General features: G+C 45.1%; 1 protein-coding gene and 1 long non-coding RNA gene across 3 annotated transcripts; one reads left to right on the top strand and one right to left on the bottom strand.

Moving 5' to 3' along the window:
• The first annotated feature begins 2 nt into the window (after positions 1–2).
• FAM210A (family with sequence similarity 210 member A) lies at positions 3–15,091 on the top strand. Of its 2 annotated transcripts, none has more exons than XM_031439268.2 (4): positions 3–133; positions 5,932–6,448; positions 11,196–11,307; positions 13,432–15,091. In XM_031439268.2, exons 2-4 carry the CDS (start codon positions 5,973–5,975, stop codon positions 13,663–13,665), a joined length of 822 nt encoding a protein of 273 aa, XP_031295128.1. In that variant the 5' UTR covers positions 3–133; positions 5,932–5,972; the 3' UTR covers positions 13,666–15,091. The 2 variants fall into 2 exon arrangements, with proteins under 2 accessions (XP_031295128.1, XP_010975280.1); XM_010976978.3 differs by lacking the exon at positions 3–133 and adding an exon at positions 411–492.
• Positions 6,697–18,543, bottom strand: LOC135319812 (uncharacterized). The gene is made up of 2 exons (XR_010378724.1): positions 18,242–18,543; positions 6,697–14,108 (listed from the first exon to the last, which is right to left on the bottom strand). It is a non-coding gene; the product is annotated as an uncharacterized LOC135319812 (long non-coding RNA).
• Between the last annotated feature and the right edge of the window lie 1,567 nt (positions 18,544–20,110).

Genomic DNA, 20,110 nt, shown 5'->3' with positions numbered 1-20,110 from the left:
GCCGGAGGCGGGGTCGCCTGGGCCCGCGGCTTCCGGGGCCCGGCGCCTCGCTCGGCTGCTCGCTCTGGACAGTGACGCGGCGGGGCTCCAAGCGGCCCGTGCGGACGGAGCGGCGGCGCCCTCGCGCCCTGAGGTATCCCGGGCAGCGGCCTGCGAGGGCGGGCGCGGGAAGGTCGGCTCGGCCTCCTCCAACGGGGGGCGCGGCAGCGAGCGGCCCGGGCGCCCTGGGGCCGGCAGAGGTCACGCCGCCCTTCGCCCTGGCCGGCGTCCTGCGCTCTCCGCCCGTGGGCTGGCTTCCGGCCTGCACTCTGCCCTTCCTCCAACGCCAAGCGGGCGGGCCTCAGCCCCCGCGCTCGGACTCCCCCTGGGGACGGCAGGTCACTCGTGCAGCCGCGCTCGGCCCGCCCAGACCTTCCTGAGAGAGTCGTTCTCACGTGCCCGACTCTGGAGAAAGTGCGGGCAGACCTGGTTTTGAGAGCCGCCTCAGTGCTGGTATCCGCGTGGCCGGACTTGGGGTGGGTGGGGTGGTCTGCACGCGCGCGGTGTCCGTCCCCTCAGATCTCCGCAGGTACCTGTCCTGCTGAAAGTCGGAAGCTCCGCATTGAGGGCTTTCCCTCCAAGGCTAGGCTCACAACTGTGCCTGTGTGTTACCGGGAAAAGGAAAGTAAGAATTATCTCGATTTAGTCACCCGAAAAAAAAAAAGAATTTTTGATGAGAGGCAGAAAGTGTGATATAAGCAAGGTTTTTATTAGTGAAGTTAAAAAAGTAGAAGTATACTCCTGAGAACTGGGAGCAGGCCAATCGAGAGAGGAAAGATGGTGCCGTTCGTTTTTCCTGTTTTTATACCCTGGTTTTGTGATTGACTGACTGACAACTCAGGTTCCCTGTGCTCTGGTTGATTGACAGCTCAGGTTCCTTATGTTCTGGGCTATTCCTTTTCCCCTTCCTCTCCCCCCGCCCAGCGCTCATTTCTATATAAACTACCTAACGTGTGGACTAAGATTATTTAAGTGTCGTTTCTCGGTGCCTCCCGTCTGAAGGGTGTAACAGCGTGCTCAGAAATACAGCAGTCTTCAATTATTCTTCACCAAAATTGACTCCTTTAAGAGCAACCTTGGAAATGGGTTTACTGGCCTGCATACTTGTTAGAAGGCACAGTTACATGAAGTAGCCTTCACTTTGGGGAAAGCAGCGTTTGCAGCACGTACTTTGCAGTGGAGTCACTTGTAAATTGAGGGCATTAAACTCTCTGAGGCTGTTGACCCCTTGTACACTTCGGACCAAGAACGAAGCCTATTTTTAACAAACGAGAATAAGCCATCAACTTAAGGTGACTTGTATTTCTTATTTTATGCAGCGAGCTAAATTGAGAATTAACCTCAGTTCTTAATTTTTGACAACTGCAGAGGTATAGGTCCTAGAGATTGAATATACTATTTACACATCCATGCTTTAGAACTTGGCAACTATGTGTCCACATTTGCTGGTTCTGACGCTGAAGTCTTAGGTAACTGCTGTTGTAATTTTACAGAAAATGAGCCTAATTTTTGACTGTTTAAGAAATATTCTCATCAGTTTATAAGCTTCTTAACTATATGTATATGCAGATTCCATCATGAATTGATGTGCATGAGATAGAGATCACATTTTGTAGTTTTTATAAAACTTGACTAGAAGCTGTAAATTCAGTTGAGAATGCTACAGAACCAGGTTTGTTTTGCCCAGCTCACAGCAAGCCAAACACCGAGGCGCGGAGGTTTGCAGCAAAGGGAGGGGGTTTATTCATAAGGCAGCCAGGCGAGGGGATGGGAGAGCTAATTTCAGAGCTGTCTACCCTAAAGCCAAGGGCTCGGGGTATTTCTGGGATAGAGAATAAAGCAGGGCCATTGGGGGGGGGAGCATGGGGGAGCGTGGGGAAGGGGATTGGGGAAAGGTGCAGTAATCGTAAGGTGGGTTACAAGTGAAATGGATTTAACTAATGATAACCAACAGTTTCGAGATTAGAGAAAGAACTCTTGAAGGTAGTAGTGGTGGAGGGAGTAAATGGGCTAAAGCTGTTTCGAAAGTTGCTCTTGGTGTCATCTTTCTCCACTATTGCCTGAGTAATATTTGGTTTTCTGGAAATAATAACTGATATTCTAGTACCTTCTATTTGCCAAATTAAGTGCTTTGCACATTTGAACTCATTTAACTCTTACATAATCCAGTGGGGTAGTTGTCATGATTGTTTTCGTCTTTTAGATGAGGGTTAAATAACTTGGTCAAGGTTGTGGGAGGCAGTAGGCCAGGATGTGGACCCAGGCAGTCTAGGTCCAGAGACCAGCTCTGTGCTGATAATGAAGCAGGGTCTGCCAGACTTGGAGCAGGAAGCTGGGACTGGCACATAGCAGATTTTCAGGAAATGTTTTGATACTTCTTATTGCTTGGGTTGTTATGTTCAGAGAGGAAATAGCTGGATAAGGATGTTGTCTTGCTAGCAGGTGAACTCTAGCAAGATAGGGATCATCATTTTATTCAGTGGTTTAACCCAGGTCCTTCAACAGTGCCTGGCACATACTGGGTGCTTACTGAATGAATGAATTGCCAAGAAGTTTTTTTTAAATTACTTAAAAAAAAAAAAAAAGACATACAGAATTTATTTCAACCCATTTATAAGAGTTTTATTTCTTTAACGTGCTGTTTTGATAATTTGGTGCATTACTCACCCAGACTGGTTTGGATTTCTCCTGGTTTGGATTATACTTTTGTCAATGAGAGAAAATGAAGTAGTAACCTGTGAGTTTTCTGGTCAAAGGCAAGCAACAGATTCAGTAGATACCATCCCTATTTTTTTGTTCTCAAAGAGAGAGCACTCAGGTGTATAATTTTAAAGTGTCATTTCTGTTGTGGAGTTGAAGATCCCATTTTTGAAACATAGAAATTGTTTTAAAGTGTGGACACAATGTTAAAGCTTCCTGGGTCTGATAGTGTTCGTGGAGGTAGCAAGGAGAGGTGGTTGTGGAAGGTTTGTTTCTTCAGTTTTGGAAAAAGAACTATTCACTCCTCCAGGCTGCTCAACCAGTGTCCCTACTGAAATTTTACCGCCTTATTTGAGCACGTAAGATTCTTGTTTAAAAGGTTTTTCCTATAGTTGGAAGTAAAGGTTGGGTTGAGAAAACTGTGAGTTTATTATGTGTGATGGTTAGTTTTATGTATCAGCTTGACTTGGCGGTAGCCCTTAGTTATTTAATCAAATACTAATGTAGGTGTTACCGTGATGGTATTTTGAAGACATGTTAACATCTACAATCAGTTGACTTTAAGTAAAGGAGATTACCCTACATAACGTGGGTGGGCCTCATCCAATCAATTAAAGGCCCAAATTTCAAACTGAGCCTCTCAAGAAGAAAAAAAATCTTCCTGAAGACTGCAGCATCAATTCCTGTCCAAATTTCCAGCCTGCACGTCTAACCTACACATTTCAGAGTTGCTAGGCCCCACAATTGTGTGAACCGGTTCCTTAAAATAAGTGTGTCTGTCTGTTTAAATGAAAAACCTAATAATAAATTTCCAAAGAAAGAATTGTCTGTTTCTGTAGCTATAGATAAGCCTAAAGATCAGAAGATGTAGATATATGCATACGTATATTTTCCTATTGGTTATGTATCTCTGGTGAACCCTGTCTGATTCAGATTTTGGTACTGAGAGTGGTTCTAGAGGAATCTTAAGAATGAGTTTTCAGAGTTGGTTGCGGCATTCCCGGAATTGGTTCTGTAACCTGACAAGATTTAAAGGCACTAAATCTGTGTGGTCAGTGTTTTTGATATTGGTTATTCTAATAGGTGTGTAGTGACCTAATTATCACCCCCCCCTCAAAAAAAAAAACCTGATAGGTATGTAGTGGTATCTCATCTCTTCCAGTCCTGTACTGAATACAAGTGGTGGCAGTGGGCATCCTGGTCCTGTTCCAGTTTCAGCGGGAAGGCTTTCGGCTTTCACCGTGGAGCACTGTGCTGGCTGTAGGTCTGTCATAAGTAGCTTCTGTTGTGTTGAGATATGATCCCGCTGTACCCACTTTGGTTAGTTTTCATCATAAATGGGTGTTGAATTTTATCAAACGCTTTTTCTGCATCTATTGAGATGATCATGTGATTTTTGTCCTTTCTCTTGTTGATTTGGTGTATCACACTGGTTGATGTGCATACATTGAACCATCCTGTGTCCCTGGGATGAACCCAACTTGATCATGGTGTATAATCTTTCTTATGTGTTGTTGGATTCTGTTTGCTCATATTTTGTTGAGAATTTCTGCATCTATATTCATATTCTGTATCTATATTCATCAGTGATATTGGCCTGTAACTTTCTCTTTTTTTGTAGTATCTTTGTCTGGTTTTGGTATCAGAGTGATGCTGGCCTCACAGAGTGAGTTTGGAAGCGCTCCTCCCTCTGCAGTTTTTTGGAATAGTTTCAGGAGGATAGGTGTTAACTCTTCTCAAATGTTTGGTAGAATTGAACTGTGAAGCCATCTAGTCCTGTACTTCTGTTTCTTGGGAGTTTTTAAAATCACAGATTTAGTTTCATTATTGATAACTGGTCTGTTCATACTGTCTTTTTCTTCCTGGTTCATTCAGCCTTGGGAGATTGTACCTTTCTAAGAATTTGTCCATTCCTTGTAAGTTGTCCATTTTATTGGCATACAGTTATTTGTAGTAGTCCCTTATGACCCTTTGTATTTCTGTGATGTTGGTTGTAACTTCTCCTTTTTGATTTCCGACTTACTGATTTGGGCCCTCTCCCTTTCACTCTTGGGGAAAAATGATGAGTCTGGCTAAAGGGTTCTTAATTTTGTTACATTTTCAAAGAACCAGCCTTTAGTTTCACTGATGTTTTCTACGGTTTATTCAGTCTCTATTTCATTTATTTCTGCTGTGATGTTTATAATTTCTTTCCTTCCTCTAACTTTGGGTTTTGTTTGTTCTTTTTCTAGTTCCTTTAGGTGTAAGGCTAGCTTGTTTGAGATTTTTTTCTTGTTTCCTGAAGTAAACTTCTATCACCATAAACTTCCCTCTTTGAACTGTGTTTGCTGCATCCCACAGATTTTGGATTGTTGTGGTTTTTGTTTTCATTTGTCTCCAGGTATTTTTTAGTTTCCTCTTGGATTTCTTCAGTAATCTGAAATTACTGAACTGATTTATTATATAGTAATGCATACAACAATTCTGTTTTACTAGTGGGGGAAGTTGTGTCTAGAAAGGCTAAGTAATTTGCTCAAAATAATACCACTGTGAACTCCATTGGGCCCATCTTACTTCAGAATCTGTGTTCTTTTAAAATTATACTGGCTTGTCTTTCTGACAAAATTTTAGCTATCTGGAAGAGTCTCTTCTCACCAGCTAATAACATACGTGATTTATAGTGTTACATAATTTAGTCTAAAAGCATTTAGAATAAATGATACTGATGTCAACTCTTCATCAGACCTTAACATTTGTAATAAGTAACAACACTATTGTGATGCCTGTTAGTTTACAAAAGCACTTTTTTATCATAATTTTCATGTAATTCCTGCATCAGCCTATGAAGTAATCTTTGTTTTACTATGCCTTCAAAACATTAGGGCCCAGATCTTTTGCTTCAGATCTGATGATTTTTCTGTTACACTAAACCGCTTCTTAGAAGAATGACAGAAACCCTACAAATACCATTTTTGTAGCAATAAAATAAACTCACCATCTCACCCTCCATGCTGTCTGCTGGACTGGTTTACTGTATCATGTTTAAGTGATGTGTTTCAATGAAACTTTAAAATTGAACTATACCTTAACATTAATTTCTGTAGACTTGGTAGCAGTGTCTGTCCTTTTACTTCCTAATAGGTAATGATTTATTTTTAAATGGATTGGTTTAAAATGGAAATCTATGTATAATCTTCATTTTTTTTAATCTAGTCTCTGTAGAAGCTGAAATCCATCAAACTCCATTCTTCAAAATGCAATGGAACGTACCAAAGACTGTATTCCACCTGGCACGTAGGACATGCATGGAGCCACATAAAGCCAGTTTTCTTGGACACTGTCAAAACTCAGAGGGACCATTATTTTTGTATAACTCGGGATCCAGAGTGGTTTGGGTACAAGGCCCTCAGAAACAGTGGCTGCACTTATCTGCTGCCCCGTGTGTTGCGAAGGAAAAGAAGCCATTCGTTGCTCATCCACCCCAATCACGGGTCCATCACCGTAAACAGTGGGACCGAGAGACCTTACCCAAGAGGAGTCTGTCATCCACCGCCACGCCCCCGGGAACTCCCTCGGAAAAAAAGGAGGAACCTGACCCTTTACAAGACAGATCTATTAGTCTTTATCAACGATTTAAGAAAACATTTAGACAATATGGGAAAGTGTTGATTCCAGTGCATCTAATAACTTCTGGAGTTTGGTTTGGAACATTTTATTATGCAGCCATAAAGTAAGTTTTTGCTTGATTGAGTACCTTTCCCTGTTTTATCAGAATGGTAATCTTCTTAATTGTACTAATGAAAACCTTTAAATAATTTTTTAAATGCTTTAATGTCTTCACTTGATAGAGGGTGGCTGCTTTTCATGGCTGTTTTCCACTTTTCAACAATAATAGCTAACATTACTTATTGTGTACAGAGGGCATTATGCTAAAAATTTTAAACTGTATCATCTCATTTAATCTTCACGGCAACCATATGAAGCAGGTAGTACTTATTTTTTTAATGAGAAAACAGATTAAGCAAGAATTAGTCAAAATCACTTAGTATTTCCCAAAACACTTCAGAGTCTGATTTCAGATCTTAATCACTCTGCTCACATCCCGTCAACATCTAGGAAAATGCAGAAATAAAATAGCAGATTCTGGAAATTGGGCAGCACAGGCAGTTAGTTCCATACTTACGTGTTTCTTAAAGTGTTTATAAATGTGTGAAGAGTATGATTTTGCCATGAGTATGATTTTGGTTGGAAATGAAGCCTGGCTAATACCTATTGCAGACACAAAAGTGAACAGGTCACAGATTTACGCTTTAATGTTTCTCGCATCTGATGAACGTCAAGGTCAGGTCTTTGTTCTGGTCAGAGGTTGGTTGGTTGTGCACTTGAAATCTTGGGAAGAGAGTAGATCTCGTGTGAGGTATTTTTACCACAATAAAATAAATGTTTTTTAAAAAGTTAGTTTGGTGGGCCTAGCCTCTAGGTATTAGAACTTCTGCATGTACCTTTCTTGTTAAATGCTGTGCCTTTTTTTTTAAGGTGGGTTGTAGTATTCACGCTGTTTTAGGAGCCAGGAGCACATGCAGAAACAGACGCCCAGTGATTCCGTTTGTCTCTGCCACCAGCAGAGCTGAGAGTCCGTCCTGCAGGTGACGAGACGGGCAGTGAAGACCACTGTGATGCTTTCGTAAACACCCCTAACGGTTTAGAATTACTTCATACTTTCCAAAAGCCCACTGACTTTCAATGTTATAGTCCACGGTTTGTATTAAGGCATTAATGAAATATTTCACTAGAAAGCTCACTCCTTGGAAAAAGTTACCATTTACTAAATTAAGAGTTGATGGAATGGAGACTGTTCTTATTCTTGGGAAACACGGGCTTAGAAATAGTTCTTCACAAAAGTTCTAAAAGGATTTTTTAACCCTGAGTGACCGATGCTGTTTCTCTTCATGTCTCTCTCCGTTTATGCTCCTGTTACTAAGTTATTTCCTCCTGTACGTATCACATTAAGAACTGTTCCTTTCTTTGCAGAGACCCTTGTATGTGCATTTTGTGGAATTATCTCTTTAATGACATTTGCTCCAACACATGATATTTATAGAAACCTTAAGAACTACCCTTAGTTTTTTTTAACAGCCTAAAATCGTTCACCATTTCGCATAAAAATTTCATAGGCATTCAGTTCTTCTGTTTAACTAACGGCTTTCTATACAGTAAAAACAATTTTTTTTTGATCCTTTGAGGGTTTTTCCGAGTCAGTTTTGTGGAGGATAGTGAATTTCTTCTGTGTTTCTTTTGCCCTCCTTAGGCTGCCTTTAATAACCATTCAGCCTCTTGCCCTTAGAGGGAGAAATCTAAGTTTCTAATTAATTGAATGTGAGATTCTCACTTAGACTGTTTAAAAGAGTATTTTGTTCCTTGCCTTCAGTTAGCGAGTTCTGTAACTGAAAAAGCAGACCCCGAAACAGCCTCGTGATACTTAGACTGAACACTTCTCCATTGCTGTCTGGCACCGAAGCGGTCGTGGTGACGTTCTGTCCCCTGTGGAATGCGCCTTTCTTGGTTTTGTCCTTCCCTCTCTTTTTCTGTGAATGCTTGTGTGTAAACATGTCCACCTTAAGGTCATATCCCTTCTCCACCACAGCCTGCCTTTGGCTGTTTGTCAGCGTGGGATTTTGGCTGCCAGACCTACCTCTGCTGCCCAGCCACGACCACTGGTCCAGTTCTGTGACAGCATCGTGTACCTAAGTTACATTATGAAGGATGTGCTGCTTCCCAGAACAGTCCTTCTTAATGTTTGTATTAAATCCTTAATACTTCAGAAATTGAAATTTCATTTGCTCTAAGTGAAGGTCTTATCAAAAACGATACTTAGAAAGTAAGGATTTAGGGTATGTTCAAGTAGCAATGTATCTCACACTGTGAGATGATTTAATTGTAAATTTAGAGTTGATTCTGTTAAATACAGGTTTTCAATTCAGCTAACCAGGGGCTGGCTTTATTTTATTCGGTTTTAGCTGGAAAAAGTTCTCTGTTGCTCGCTTGTTGCTTACTTGCTATTAAAAGAAAAAATGAAAAACAGTTTGTAACTTGAAGTGCGGGCATTTGATGTCACTTGGCACTACTGACCAGTGTTTGTTTCAGTCACTGACGACTGGCGTTACTGCCTCACTGGGCACCACAGAGCAAAATGCCGTCTGTGTTTGTTTAGCTCGCTTGGTGATAAAGGTCTCAGGCTTCTGAAACATTTCAGGGAGGTCTAAGTCGTGCATGCTCACAGATCTTCTTTTAAACTAAGCTTTGCTGCCACTCTGGAGAGTTTGCAGAGATCATACATCTTCTAACGAGAAGTGTCTGTTGGATCAAGTGGAGCTGCAATGACGGTTTTGTCCCGAGCTGGGGCCTCAAGTCTCTGAAGTTACAAGCCCACTGTGATGCAGAGCCCTGGCCGATTGCCCTGCATCCAGGCTGGACGTGCTCCTGCATCTGTGGGACCACCCAGAAAGCTGGCACTTGTGAAGCACAGGTGTCTGTCGGGCCGCGGGACCTTCAGTGTGAAACGTGAGACAAGTGGATATTACTCTTTGGATCAGACCCTCATTAATACTTTATATTTAGTAATTACAAAGGAAGTGAAAGTTATTTGTATTTTTCAGAAAGTTAAGTCATCAAGTTAATAGCTGAGATAAGTGGAACCAGGGGCTGGTTCCTTTATTTTACATGGAATACTGACGCAAGAGGTCTGAGGTCGTAATTGTTTGTCTTCATGATAGTTTTTTTTAAAAGTCACTTAATTTTGTCTTATATTATCCAGATGTTTGTCTTTTTTCTCCCTTGCATGACTGCTGTTAAATCTGTGGATTTTACATACCAGGCTTAGTCTGAGCTAGGAAATGATTAATGAGAGAACCTGATGGTTGTGTTGGTACCTGAAGCCAGGGCTGGATGAGCGTGTTGTGGTGGACGTTCCTGCGACTGTGTTAGTTCCACAGCTGAGTCTTGCTTCAGGACATCCTGTTGTTATCTGAGAGAGATAGGTGGGAGGAGGAGCTGATGGCGCTGAAAGAAACAGACTGGACTTGTAGTTGATGTTTAACTCTGCAGAGTCTCCTTCCGTTACCTGGTTCCCTCCTTGGACAATAGGAAACGCTCCTTGGTTATGAGCATCCATATTATTGAGAGCAGTCCCTGGTCCGTTAAGTATTGTGACATCAGAGAGAGACAGCTTTTCCCCATTTTTTTAGTATTAAGAATAAGCTAGGAGGTTATAACCACCATAATTAGAATGCATCCAGGCAGCTCCCGCTTCAGTACAAAGGGGACAAGCACCTGCACAGAGGAGCAGCCTGTGGATTCCACCTTAACCCAGAGTCACTCCCCAGGGATGGATCAGATGGACCCCATGGCTCCCGTTACGATGCTCCGAGATGGACAAGGGTCTGCTCTGCAGCTTTCCCATTGGAAAGCACTTAGCCCGAGTCGGCTCGTGAGGAGGCATTAGGACAGGTCCACAACCAGGGCAGTTCCTCCACACAGCTGGCCTGGGAGCTTCAGAAACCTTGACACGAGAAGATGTCCTGCCACCTCCTCAACAGAGAGTGCCGGGCAGCACTTGTGGAGGAAAGAAGCTGGAAGACGTGACGAGACAGTGACAGGGGACACGCGGGACAGTCGGGGAACTTCAGCATTGAACAGTGTGCCATGGTGTTAACTGCATCCTGTACAGAGTCAAGGCTCCTAACTGTGGTGATTGCTGCGCTTTACGAAGCAGAAGCACAGAACAGAGACTCGTAGTGGCTGGGGGTGAAGGTTCCTGGCAGCGGCAGAACCGCACACTGGGAGGGGAGGGCAGCGCCAGCGTGGCGAGCTCTGGACACTCGGGGAAGCTGAAAATAAATGAGGGCTTAACAGTTCAGGAGACAGACTTCCTCTGCCTTCTCTCCCTCCCTCCAGAAATTGGCTGTAATTTATGGTGATTCCTTCTTCGCCTGCCCTTTAAGTCTGAATAGAAGCTTCCTTTTAGAATAAGTGAAATTTTCATCAAGCCCATAGTCATTTATTCTTTGCATGGTAACTCAGTAAGTGATATCATAATATCGCCTGCTTTTACAGTAAAAGTATAATTTGACATATAATTTTAGAGGTAAAAATCTTAGGTCTGGAAGTTTGAGTTGGAGCATTCTAAGGAACTAAAGATTGTAAGGTCAGGTGAATGATTCTGATCCTTTTCTCTTAGGTTACTTACTGCTGTTGATTTTGTTCTGATAAATGATGTCCGTGAGCAGAAGTTGTAAACAGTGAGACACGGCAGGACACTGACATTTGGGCAGTATTGTTCGATGATGCAGAATTAACTTTTAAACAAAATTGGGTTTTGATGTTTTCAGATAAATCTTTTAAAAGTACTTATCACCAAAAATTTGTGTGTATGTATATGTGTGTATATATATGTAAATTGTTTTCTGTTTCTTTCTTAGAGGAGTGAATGTCGTTCCTTTTCTAGAACTTATTGGGTTACCTGACAGCGTAGTAAACATTCTGAAAAATTCCCAGAGTGGAAACGCACTGACAGCATACGCCCTGTTTAAGGTAGGTGCTGCTGTGGCCTACCGCTCCTCACTGAGCTGGGCCAGCTCCCAGTGGCTGCCTTCATCTCTATATGCCGCATGTCTCAAGTAAAGTGTACAATCTTTAAGTGTAAACGGAATGGTAATTTGGGAAGAAATGCCTTAAAAATAGATAGATTGTTGATAGCCTGCTGATAGTTGCAGCATGTGGTCCTCTCTCTTGACATTTCTTCTGTCGGTAGTAAGTTGCTTTTCCTTACTCAGATCCACGCTAGTGAAATTCAGCGTTTATTTTGCTGTTTATGTTTGCCTTCCTAAAGAGGCGACGTTTAATTCAAGTTGCTTTATGTCGTAGCCCTTAGACTTAGTTGTTGATGTTATGTTTCATCATCTTTACAGCTGTTCTCTGAATTCATACAGTGACATCTGTAAGTCGTTTCTACACCTTTCGGTCTTAGACAAGGAGACTCGTAAGTTGTAGAATTCAGCCATATTCATGTAGTTTTTCTCAACTGAAAAAATTTATGAGGTTCCATGAAGCTTCATCCTAAGAAAACAGGTAGAAAATATTTGGAAACTAGATGTTATTTTATTTCTGTTGTATAAAAATACTTAGAATTATGGGTTTATAGTAGTACTCAAAAATGACATTTTATTCTGTCATCTTCATTGAAATCCTCTTAAATGTTGAGAGACTTCTTTTATGATCATTTTGACTAGGGGGCCACAGCCCAATTGCTGAGTTTTTCAACATTAAAACTTACTGAATTCATAAATTAGCAAGTTTTAGTTGTGTATAATATAACCTTAGTGAGTCGAACTGTCGTTGATGGTTTAAGCCATTCCCCTAATTATAACGGCTCCTGACCCCATGCCGTCCTCTCAGAGTGCGTGTTAGGTTTTGTTCAGTGTCTGTTGTCTTCATTGGATTGTGGGCCTGCAGGGGTGCAGAGCCATGTCATCCTGCCGTCCGTGTCTCCATTGCGTTCGTTTGCTGAGATGCACACGGCGGAGAGTGGAGCAGGGCTGGGGTAGGACTGTTGACCATCCACGGGTCAGTTTTGGACAGACAGCATCTTGAGATCCTCTTGGACACACGGGTGTACTGAGTAGGCGGTGGTGTTTGCTGGAACTTAGGAGAACTTGAGTGTAAGAGTCACACAGATGGTGCTGCAGACAGGCTGCTGGACGAGACCGCGTGGGAGTGTAGGAAGAGGGGTTGGTGGTCTGGATGGCGCCCCACATGTCCAGAGCTGGCTGCCTGAGGACGGATCAGCAGGGACTGGAGAGGCAGCCCAAGCTGGGAGGAAACAGGGAGGGGCCCCAGGGGCAGAGGGGAGGTGGCCTCACGTGTTTGTTGTGGAGTGGGACCCCTACGGAGTGCAGGGCTCCTGGCTGGAGCAAGTTCTAGGGGGAGTGAGGAGGGAACTGGAGCCTGGCGCGGGGGTGGCACCTCGCCAACAGCCTCAGAGCGAGGCACAGCCCCTAGGCTCTGAGCATTTACCTTTGTGCCCATCCGTCTGCTGTTTTGCTTCGGTCTGAATCTGTCAGGTTGGGCCTGTGCGTGTCTCCTGCGTGTGTGCTGCTGGACCACTTTCTGGCCTCCCACAAGTTCCTGGCTGGGATTCTAGACCCAGCGTGGACTGTAGTGAGAAGGTAGTGTAATGTCTGGAAAAGTCAGGGAAAAGAAATCCAAAAGTGAAACTGAAGTAAATTGAGTGAGGAACACGTTTGGCCCATGCTTGCCTCTCACTTGTGGTTCCAGTTTAGACACAGAGCATGCGGTCGGCAGGGCCTCAGAGGAGTGGGAACACAGTGCCTTTGTTGATGGGAGGGCCCTGAGCCCTCCCCTCCCGGTTCCCAGTGACCCTGCCACCACCATGTTCACTCGCACGTGGTGACAGACTTTGGTGCTGCCACTGAATGTTCCACAACCCTGGGTCAGTGTCCAGGTGAGAGATACTCACAGCATATTAGGCAGAAAAACCACGTACGATGTAATTGTAGCCTCGTGAAATAATAAAGTGAAGCTCGTGAAACTAAATAAAATTTATAGTTTGGTCACTAGCAAGAATTTCAATGTCACGTTTTTGCTTGAAACAGTAGTCGTCATCAGTGTCAGTCTGCCCGTTTGCTGTCCCTGCAGATCGCAACGCCTGCCCGGTACACAGTGACTTTGGGGGGCACGTCCTTCATGGTGAAGTATCTGCGCAGCCGCGGCTACATGTCGACGCCACCTCCAGTGAAGGAGTATTTGCAGGACCGGATGGAGGAGACCAAGGAGCTCCTCACGGAGAAGATGGAGGAGACCAAGGACAGGCTCACTGAGAAACTGCAAGAAACCAAGGGAAAGGTTTCCTTTAAGAAAAAAGTGGAATAGCGTGCCTTATGTAGCAGGTTAGACACTTACACACTTTACCCTTGGGAGGATGTGGACAAAGATACACACACCTGAGATTTTTGGTTAGCAGCCCAGATACAGCAGCTCTCTGAGGGTTAAAGAACTAAGATAAGGTTGTAAAGGTGAACATCACGAGAAGAATCAGGGGTTTTTGAAAAGAAAGAGTGGACCCCGAATAAGAGTTCCACACCAGGGGCGGCGTCGAGAGCTGGCTGAGGGCCCGTGTCTCCTGCATCAGCTCTTCTCCGTCCTCCAGTTGTCCTTGCTGCTTCGCAGCTGCAGCTGCGGTTCACGCGGTGGAGGTGCGGACTCCTTGTGTCACCGGTGTTGCCATGGAGTTCACGCTGGGCCTCCCTGATGTTCATTGAGGTGTCAACTGTATGCAGTTCTCAGAATGGAGACAGTATTATCATCAGAACTACCTGTGAATAAGAGGATAGTGAGTCTATGAAAACAGTGTATAACAGTTAGATACCACTCAGTGTGGACTTCTAATGAGGAAAGCTGAGTCATGTATTTGTAAATAAGATGTATTGGTTATACGTAAATGAAAAAATCGACCCTCTGAAAATGATTTTTACCTGAAGCTTGTCATAATCAAATTTTTAAGCAAATCTGTCACCGTCACACTTTCTCACCCAGAACATAAGACTCTTACTTGTGCATCATGTCTAACTGAGCTGAGTTCTCAGAGGAACAGGGGAAATCATTACACCTTAAGTTTACGGCTGAGCAGCGCCCAGAGCACTGCTGGTTTGGGGGCCGGGACCCCGCTGCTGCCCGGAAGGCCATGGTCTCCACCAGCCGCAGAGTCAGGTTTAAGGCTGTAGCTGCTGCTTTCCCCTTGAATTGAAACATCCTTACTTGAGCATTTTACTTGAATTTTTTTAATAACAAAGGTATCACTTAATGACCTGTTTGGAAAGAAGTTCAGTTGTGAGAAGCGTGTTTGAGGGCTGTTCGTGTTCACTTTCTCCTCTGCCTCTTCTTCAGTCCTGACCTTGAGTGGACACCAAGGAGGGAGTGCCTCTTTCCAGACTGCCGTTGTTGAGAATGTCGGGGGCTGCCAGGACCCATCCCGCAGGCTCACTGCTGTTTGGCAGGGGTTTTGTGTTAAATACTTACTTTGGCCAAATTGAGAGAATACTTTAAAGGGAAAAAAAACGTTTACATTTGATCCATCTAATCATTATGCTGGAGCACTTTTTAAATGGATTTGGACTCTTCCTTCTCTTGGTGGTCAGGGCAGGCCTGATGAGGCAGAGCGGTTTGTCTCCTAATACAGATCGAGTGCGTGATTTCACGTTAGCAGCACGTTTTCAGACCTAAAAACAGTGAACATGTTCTAGCTTGTTTATCAAATAAATCGCATTTTTGCCGATATTAAATGCTAAGATACTAACCACTTGAGAGTCCTGTTTTAAAATTATGTGCTGTATGAAACTTTCTTCTGAAACAATTTCCTTTGACTTTTCACATTGCACAGGGTGTATTTCCAGTGCGGATAAACTGTGGGTCTTGGAAGCACTGATAACCCTGAGTGTCCACCTTGGGTTGAGCCTGCTTGAGATTTGTTGCAGTCCAGTTTCATAGTTGTGTTGGGTTTATCTAGTTCCAGAAGGCGAGACATCGGGGAAGGCTTTGAAATTCTCTAGTAAAAAGCCCTCTGGAAGTTTGAGAGGTGCTTCGTCGTGACTGGGCAGCAGGAACCTTTCATCTTGTCAGATGCTGCTGCTGCTGCTGTTGCTGACCTCGTCCTCGGGGAGCTGCGAAGGGCCGATGTGGAAGGTTCGCAGCAGCCGGCAGAGCACCGGGCGCATGGAGTCAGATTATCAAGGGTGTGTGTCTGGTCAGTACACAGTCTGCAGTGTACTGTGAGCCCCCTTCATTTAGGCTTTGGATTAATTCGCCCATGACTTCTGCGGGCTGTTGACAGGGTAAAGAGGGGGTGACAACTGAGATTTAACATCTATAAAATGGATGAAGTGTTTGCTCTGAAATTAGCAAGTGAAGTGAAAAACAGGTAAAAGACTTAGTTTATTCAAGAAAAACAGCAGAACCCACCGTTTAAGGTACCAGAAACAACATTTTGCATACGACAGGGTGCTGTTTGCAGATTCCAACAAAAGAGAAAGTATTAAGATCACCTTCCTGCCACTAGTGAAATAAAACTATGCCTTCAAAGATGTCTTCAGTTTATTTGTTATAGAAGCTGCCTTCCATTTATTCACAAATGAAAGATACTACAATAGTCCTTTTTGCTCCAAGAGGAAATGGAGCAATCTTAGAATATAGTTCTGGGAATTCTCTAATGATTAACGTCTGGGCAGGAGAGGTGTTTGAAGAAAAGCAGCAAGTTGTACATGAGACACGTCCAGCTATTCCCGTGTTCTTTCCACTTGGTTCAGGCCACCTTCAGGGTTTCTTGACCAATTCAGACATTGCAAGCAAAGCCACCCTAGACTGTAGGGTGTGGCAGTGAAATGGACAGGTGTTTTAGCAAATGAGGAAGAACGCATGCATCTTTTCTGGTATCTTTGAGAGGATACTGGTTTTGTAAAAATGTATTTGTAAGCTATACTGTGAGATACACATTTCTGAATTACTAAAGGATGAAAAATTCTTGCTTTCACCGTAGTAGAGGTGTATTTCTGTTGGCTACGGTTTTTTTCTTTTTAAAAATTTTTTATTGAAGCGTGGTTGATTTACAATGTTTATTTCAGGTGTACAGCAGAGTGGTTCAGTTCTCCATATACATACATATGTATTTTTTTCTTTTCAGATTCTTTTCCATTATAGGTTCTTACAAGAAATTGAATACAGTTCCCTGTGCTGTAAAGTAGGTCCTTGTTGTTTATCTACTTTACATATAGTAATGTGTTACAGTTCATTTTTTTTTAAATGAGGACTTTCATTTATTTCAGATTTTCAAAATTGAATCTCCATAAGGAAGCCCTAAACTAAAATAGATTGTTACTCGCATTGGTTTGAAGTATTTTTTGGTATTAGAAGCTTACTTGATTGGCTTTTTCCGCACCGTGGTCTAGGGTGCATCAGATCACACAGACTTAGATGCCAGAGTCGCGTAGGAGTGACTACACTTCAGTAGAGTAAGAACTAAAAAAAAAAAAAAAAAAAAGCATGGGCCTCTCTGCCATCTTGGAAGTTCACCGTCTGAACCAGGAATCTGTAGAACCAGAGGTGGGTGCTCTTAATCATTCGTTCTGCAAACAGGTGCTTTGTTTGGGTTTGCTTGTGTGCACCTCTTGAGTACAGGGTTTGAGATCATGTAATGATTTGAAGCACACTTCGACTGCTCTGTATCGTATCGAATTTGAGTCGGTGTTTTCTTTGGACACTTAATCTGGTGACTTAATTGTGGCTGTTCTGTGAGTCTCCGACAAGGGGCTCCATGGACTCCCAGGTGCCAGAAGTGGGGTCTGCGTCGCCTCCGGCACCGACGGGGTGGCCTTCACCTGGTCTGGAGGCGAGCTGCAGGGCACGGTGGCCGCGGTCGGCCGTGATGTGCACGCCCCACTTGTTTTGGTTTAGAGCTAAGAGACAAGTCTTAATTTCCCAAAGTAGTTGAAAATATTACCAAACATGTGTCCATAAAACCTAGTGGAACTTCTGTTGAGAAACCTAGACCACTCAGTAACTGCATTGTATTGGAAGCACTTTAGATTAAGCGAAATTTCCTGAGTCACAGAGCCCCAGGCCTGCAGAGGATCTATGCAGGGCTTTGCTTCAGTGGGTGGCTTTAGAATGTGGAGGCCAGGGGCTTTGGTTGAAGCAGCACAGGAGAGCTGAGTCTGAAGTGTGGACTTCAACTCCCAGCACAGTGTTTCCCCTCTCGTGCCAGGAACTAAGGGTAAAGCAAGGTGATGCTCTGAAACTTTTAAAATCCTCTGTGTCTTGAGCTGAAGCCAGTTTATTAATATCCCTTACCCTCTGTCTGCTGGTGCCTTCCCTCTTCTTTTCCCTTTAAACTCCCTAATTTTCTGTAATTCTTTCCTTAGAGCGGAAGGAGGTTGGGGGGGTGGCTACTCTGAAATCTTGTGGCTGCAGAGAGGAGGCTGTATCCGTTCCTCCTGCGAGACTGGAGGATCTGCTGGGCCGGCTCCGAGCTGGCGCCCCCCCCACTGCCCAGCTGGACCTTGGCTCTGCGCCCAGGAGCTGTTTTCAAACACCAACATCCATACCTGAGAGCAAGTAATCAAAACCGTGGAATTAGACCGAGTCTTCATACATCTGAACCTATGTGCTATTTATTTCATGATCCAAAGAGGATGTGACCTCAGGAAGTTACAGTGGTCCCCTTGGTAAAAAGGGAGTTTGCTTTTCCTACTGCCCCTGTGCAGAGGGTCAGGTGGCGGTCACGGCGTCTGAGCCTGTGACGCTTGGAGCAGCTCAGACGGGATTTTCTGTGTTCTTCGGGCCAGAAGCATTGGAGCTAGCGACCGTGTGTAGACAGACTCCTGGTGGGTTTGCGGAGCCGTCAGGTAGGAATCCTGTGCGGAACCTTCCCCGTGACGAAAGTATGCACCAGCTTTACCTTCCTGAGGGAGGGCGTGGGGCGAGTCTCAAAGGACTCGCTGAGGGAGAGACTGGATGCCGCTCCAGAGCACCGGGCATTTGTGGGAGCTTTCGGATGGGAGGCTCGTCGTGTCCCTGACGAAGGGTTGGGGGCCTCTCTCTGCAGGTTGTTGGTGAGGCCCGGCCGCACCCCGATGATGGGTCCAGGAGCAGGGAGCCCGCCCGTCTCCTCCAGGCAGGAGCAGTGCTCAGACAGCTCCGCTCCCCCTCCCTAAAGAAAGGAGGCCAGCGCAGGGGAAACAGGGAAAGTGGGAAGTTAAAAGTTTTAACTATTTATTCTCCCTTTGGATTTTCATTTTATTCCTAAGGCTGTAAAGAACTCCCACCCCCAACACACACCGCGCGGTGCTCACTGGAAAAACTACATGTCTGGAGTGATGGGGAAGGAAACAGGCATACTGTACTTGAAGCCCATGGGGAGGAGGCTGGGGGCTGGGGCACTCAGTCTCTGCCAGGATGTGGGCCCCACAGCCCTGCGTGCTGCTCACTGTGGCCGCGCTCAGGGCAGTGCGTTTCCAGCGGCCATGTTGGTGGGCTGAGTGCCATCTGCAGGCGGGCAGTGACCGGGAGGCCTTGCTGGGCCTGCGCGGGACGAGCACGCCCTCCCATCTTCCCACCGGTGCCAGTGCCCCTGTTGTTCATGTGACACTCGGAGACATCGACTTGAGACAGAGCTAATGCTTGAGCCGCCCGCCCCCCGGTCTTCAAAGCCCATGCTGCCCCTGAACTGCAGGCAGGAAATCCTGTCGAAGTGGGCCCTCAGGGTCCCCCACGAAAGGCAGAGATTCGGGGGGCCGAAGACAGGCCAAGGGGGTGGGCCTGTGGCCCGCCACCCGGGAGAGACGAGTCAGCATGCTGTGTGCCGGTGCAGACTGCCGGACGTTCTGTGCTTCCCGGTCCTGGCAGCAGAGCCGCAGTAAGCCATCGCAGGAGCTGCTCACACAACTGGTTTAAGTACACGTGCTGCTCTCTGGTAAGCCCTTTTGAAAATCTATTTTAGTTACTGCTGTGCTCTGTTCAGATGACTAAAACTTTAAAAAAAGGTAGAGTGTAGAGTGAATGAGGTTTGCATTATTGGGCAAAACCCAAAATCCAGACAGAAAGTGGCATCAAAACAATGAACTTAACAAATGCAAAGTTTTTACTTTTTAGCTGCAATTTTAAAACATGCATTTTCATTAGAATCCATTGAAACCAAAACATCAGAGCAGTGTAATGAGAGAAATCTAATGATGATGCTTTAAGTGACACTCATTTTAAAACTTATGTGCAAGTGTGATCATGGGGAGTCGGAGGAAGTGTTTATTCCAAGGTCAGCGTGAGTGGCTCTCTGGAGGATTCTGGCGCGTTCTTCCGATCACACCGTGTGTCTGTAGACACCCCCTGAGGGTGCAGGTAGAGGGCTTCCTGAGTGGGTCCCAGTCTATCTGCTTAGCAGCTGGCAGTCGGTCCAAGAGACCCAGAGACTGGCGGATCCTCCCTGCTGGTGCCTGGGCTCTCACAGCCCCCTTGAGTGCGATGTGGCTGCGGCCAAGGCCAGCAGGCCCACACAGGGCTCCCTGGCCTCCATCACCTCAGCTCCAGCTCCTGGGTCACCAACAGCCTCCAGGCCTTTTGTCTGCTTTTGGCCTGGAGCTTCTGAAGTCTTCACAGCCCGCCCAGCACACAGCAGGGTGGCGGGAAGGGTCCCAAGGACCCAGGCAGTGGAGGTGGGTATCCGGCCTCCTGTCCTCAAGAGGCCTCTGTGGTCTCCCAGCATCTCGCTCAGCCCACCACCCAGGAGGAAGCCAGCACGACTTCCTGGACCATACTGCTAGCGACCGCGTGT

Source organism: Camelus dromedarius, chromosome 32, assembly GCF_036321535.1.
Source record: "Camelus dromedarius isolate mCamDro1 chromosome 32, mCamDro1.pat, whole genome shotgun sequence".
NCBI lineage: Eukaryota > Metazoa > Chordata > Mammalia > Artiodactyla > Camelidae > Camelus > Camelus dromedarius.
The sequence above is the reverse complement of the archived record's forward strand: the minus strand, read 5'-3'. Positions and strand labels throughout refer to the sequence as shown.

Coding starts and splice junctions, on each gene's coding strand:
- FAM210A (XM_031439268.2), top strand. CDS start 5,973: ATGCAATGGAACGTACCAAAGACTGTATTCCACCTGGCACGTAGGACA. Junction 6,449..11,195: donor TTTTATTATGCAGCCATAAA/GTAAGTTTTTGC, acceptor TTTCTTTCTTAG/AGGAGTGAATGTCGTTCCTT. Junction 11,308..13,431: donor CAGCATACGCCCTGTTTAAG/GTAGGTGCTGCT, acceptor CTGTCCCTGCAG/ATCGCAACGCCTGCCCGGTA.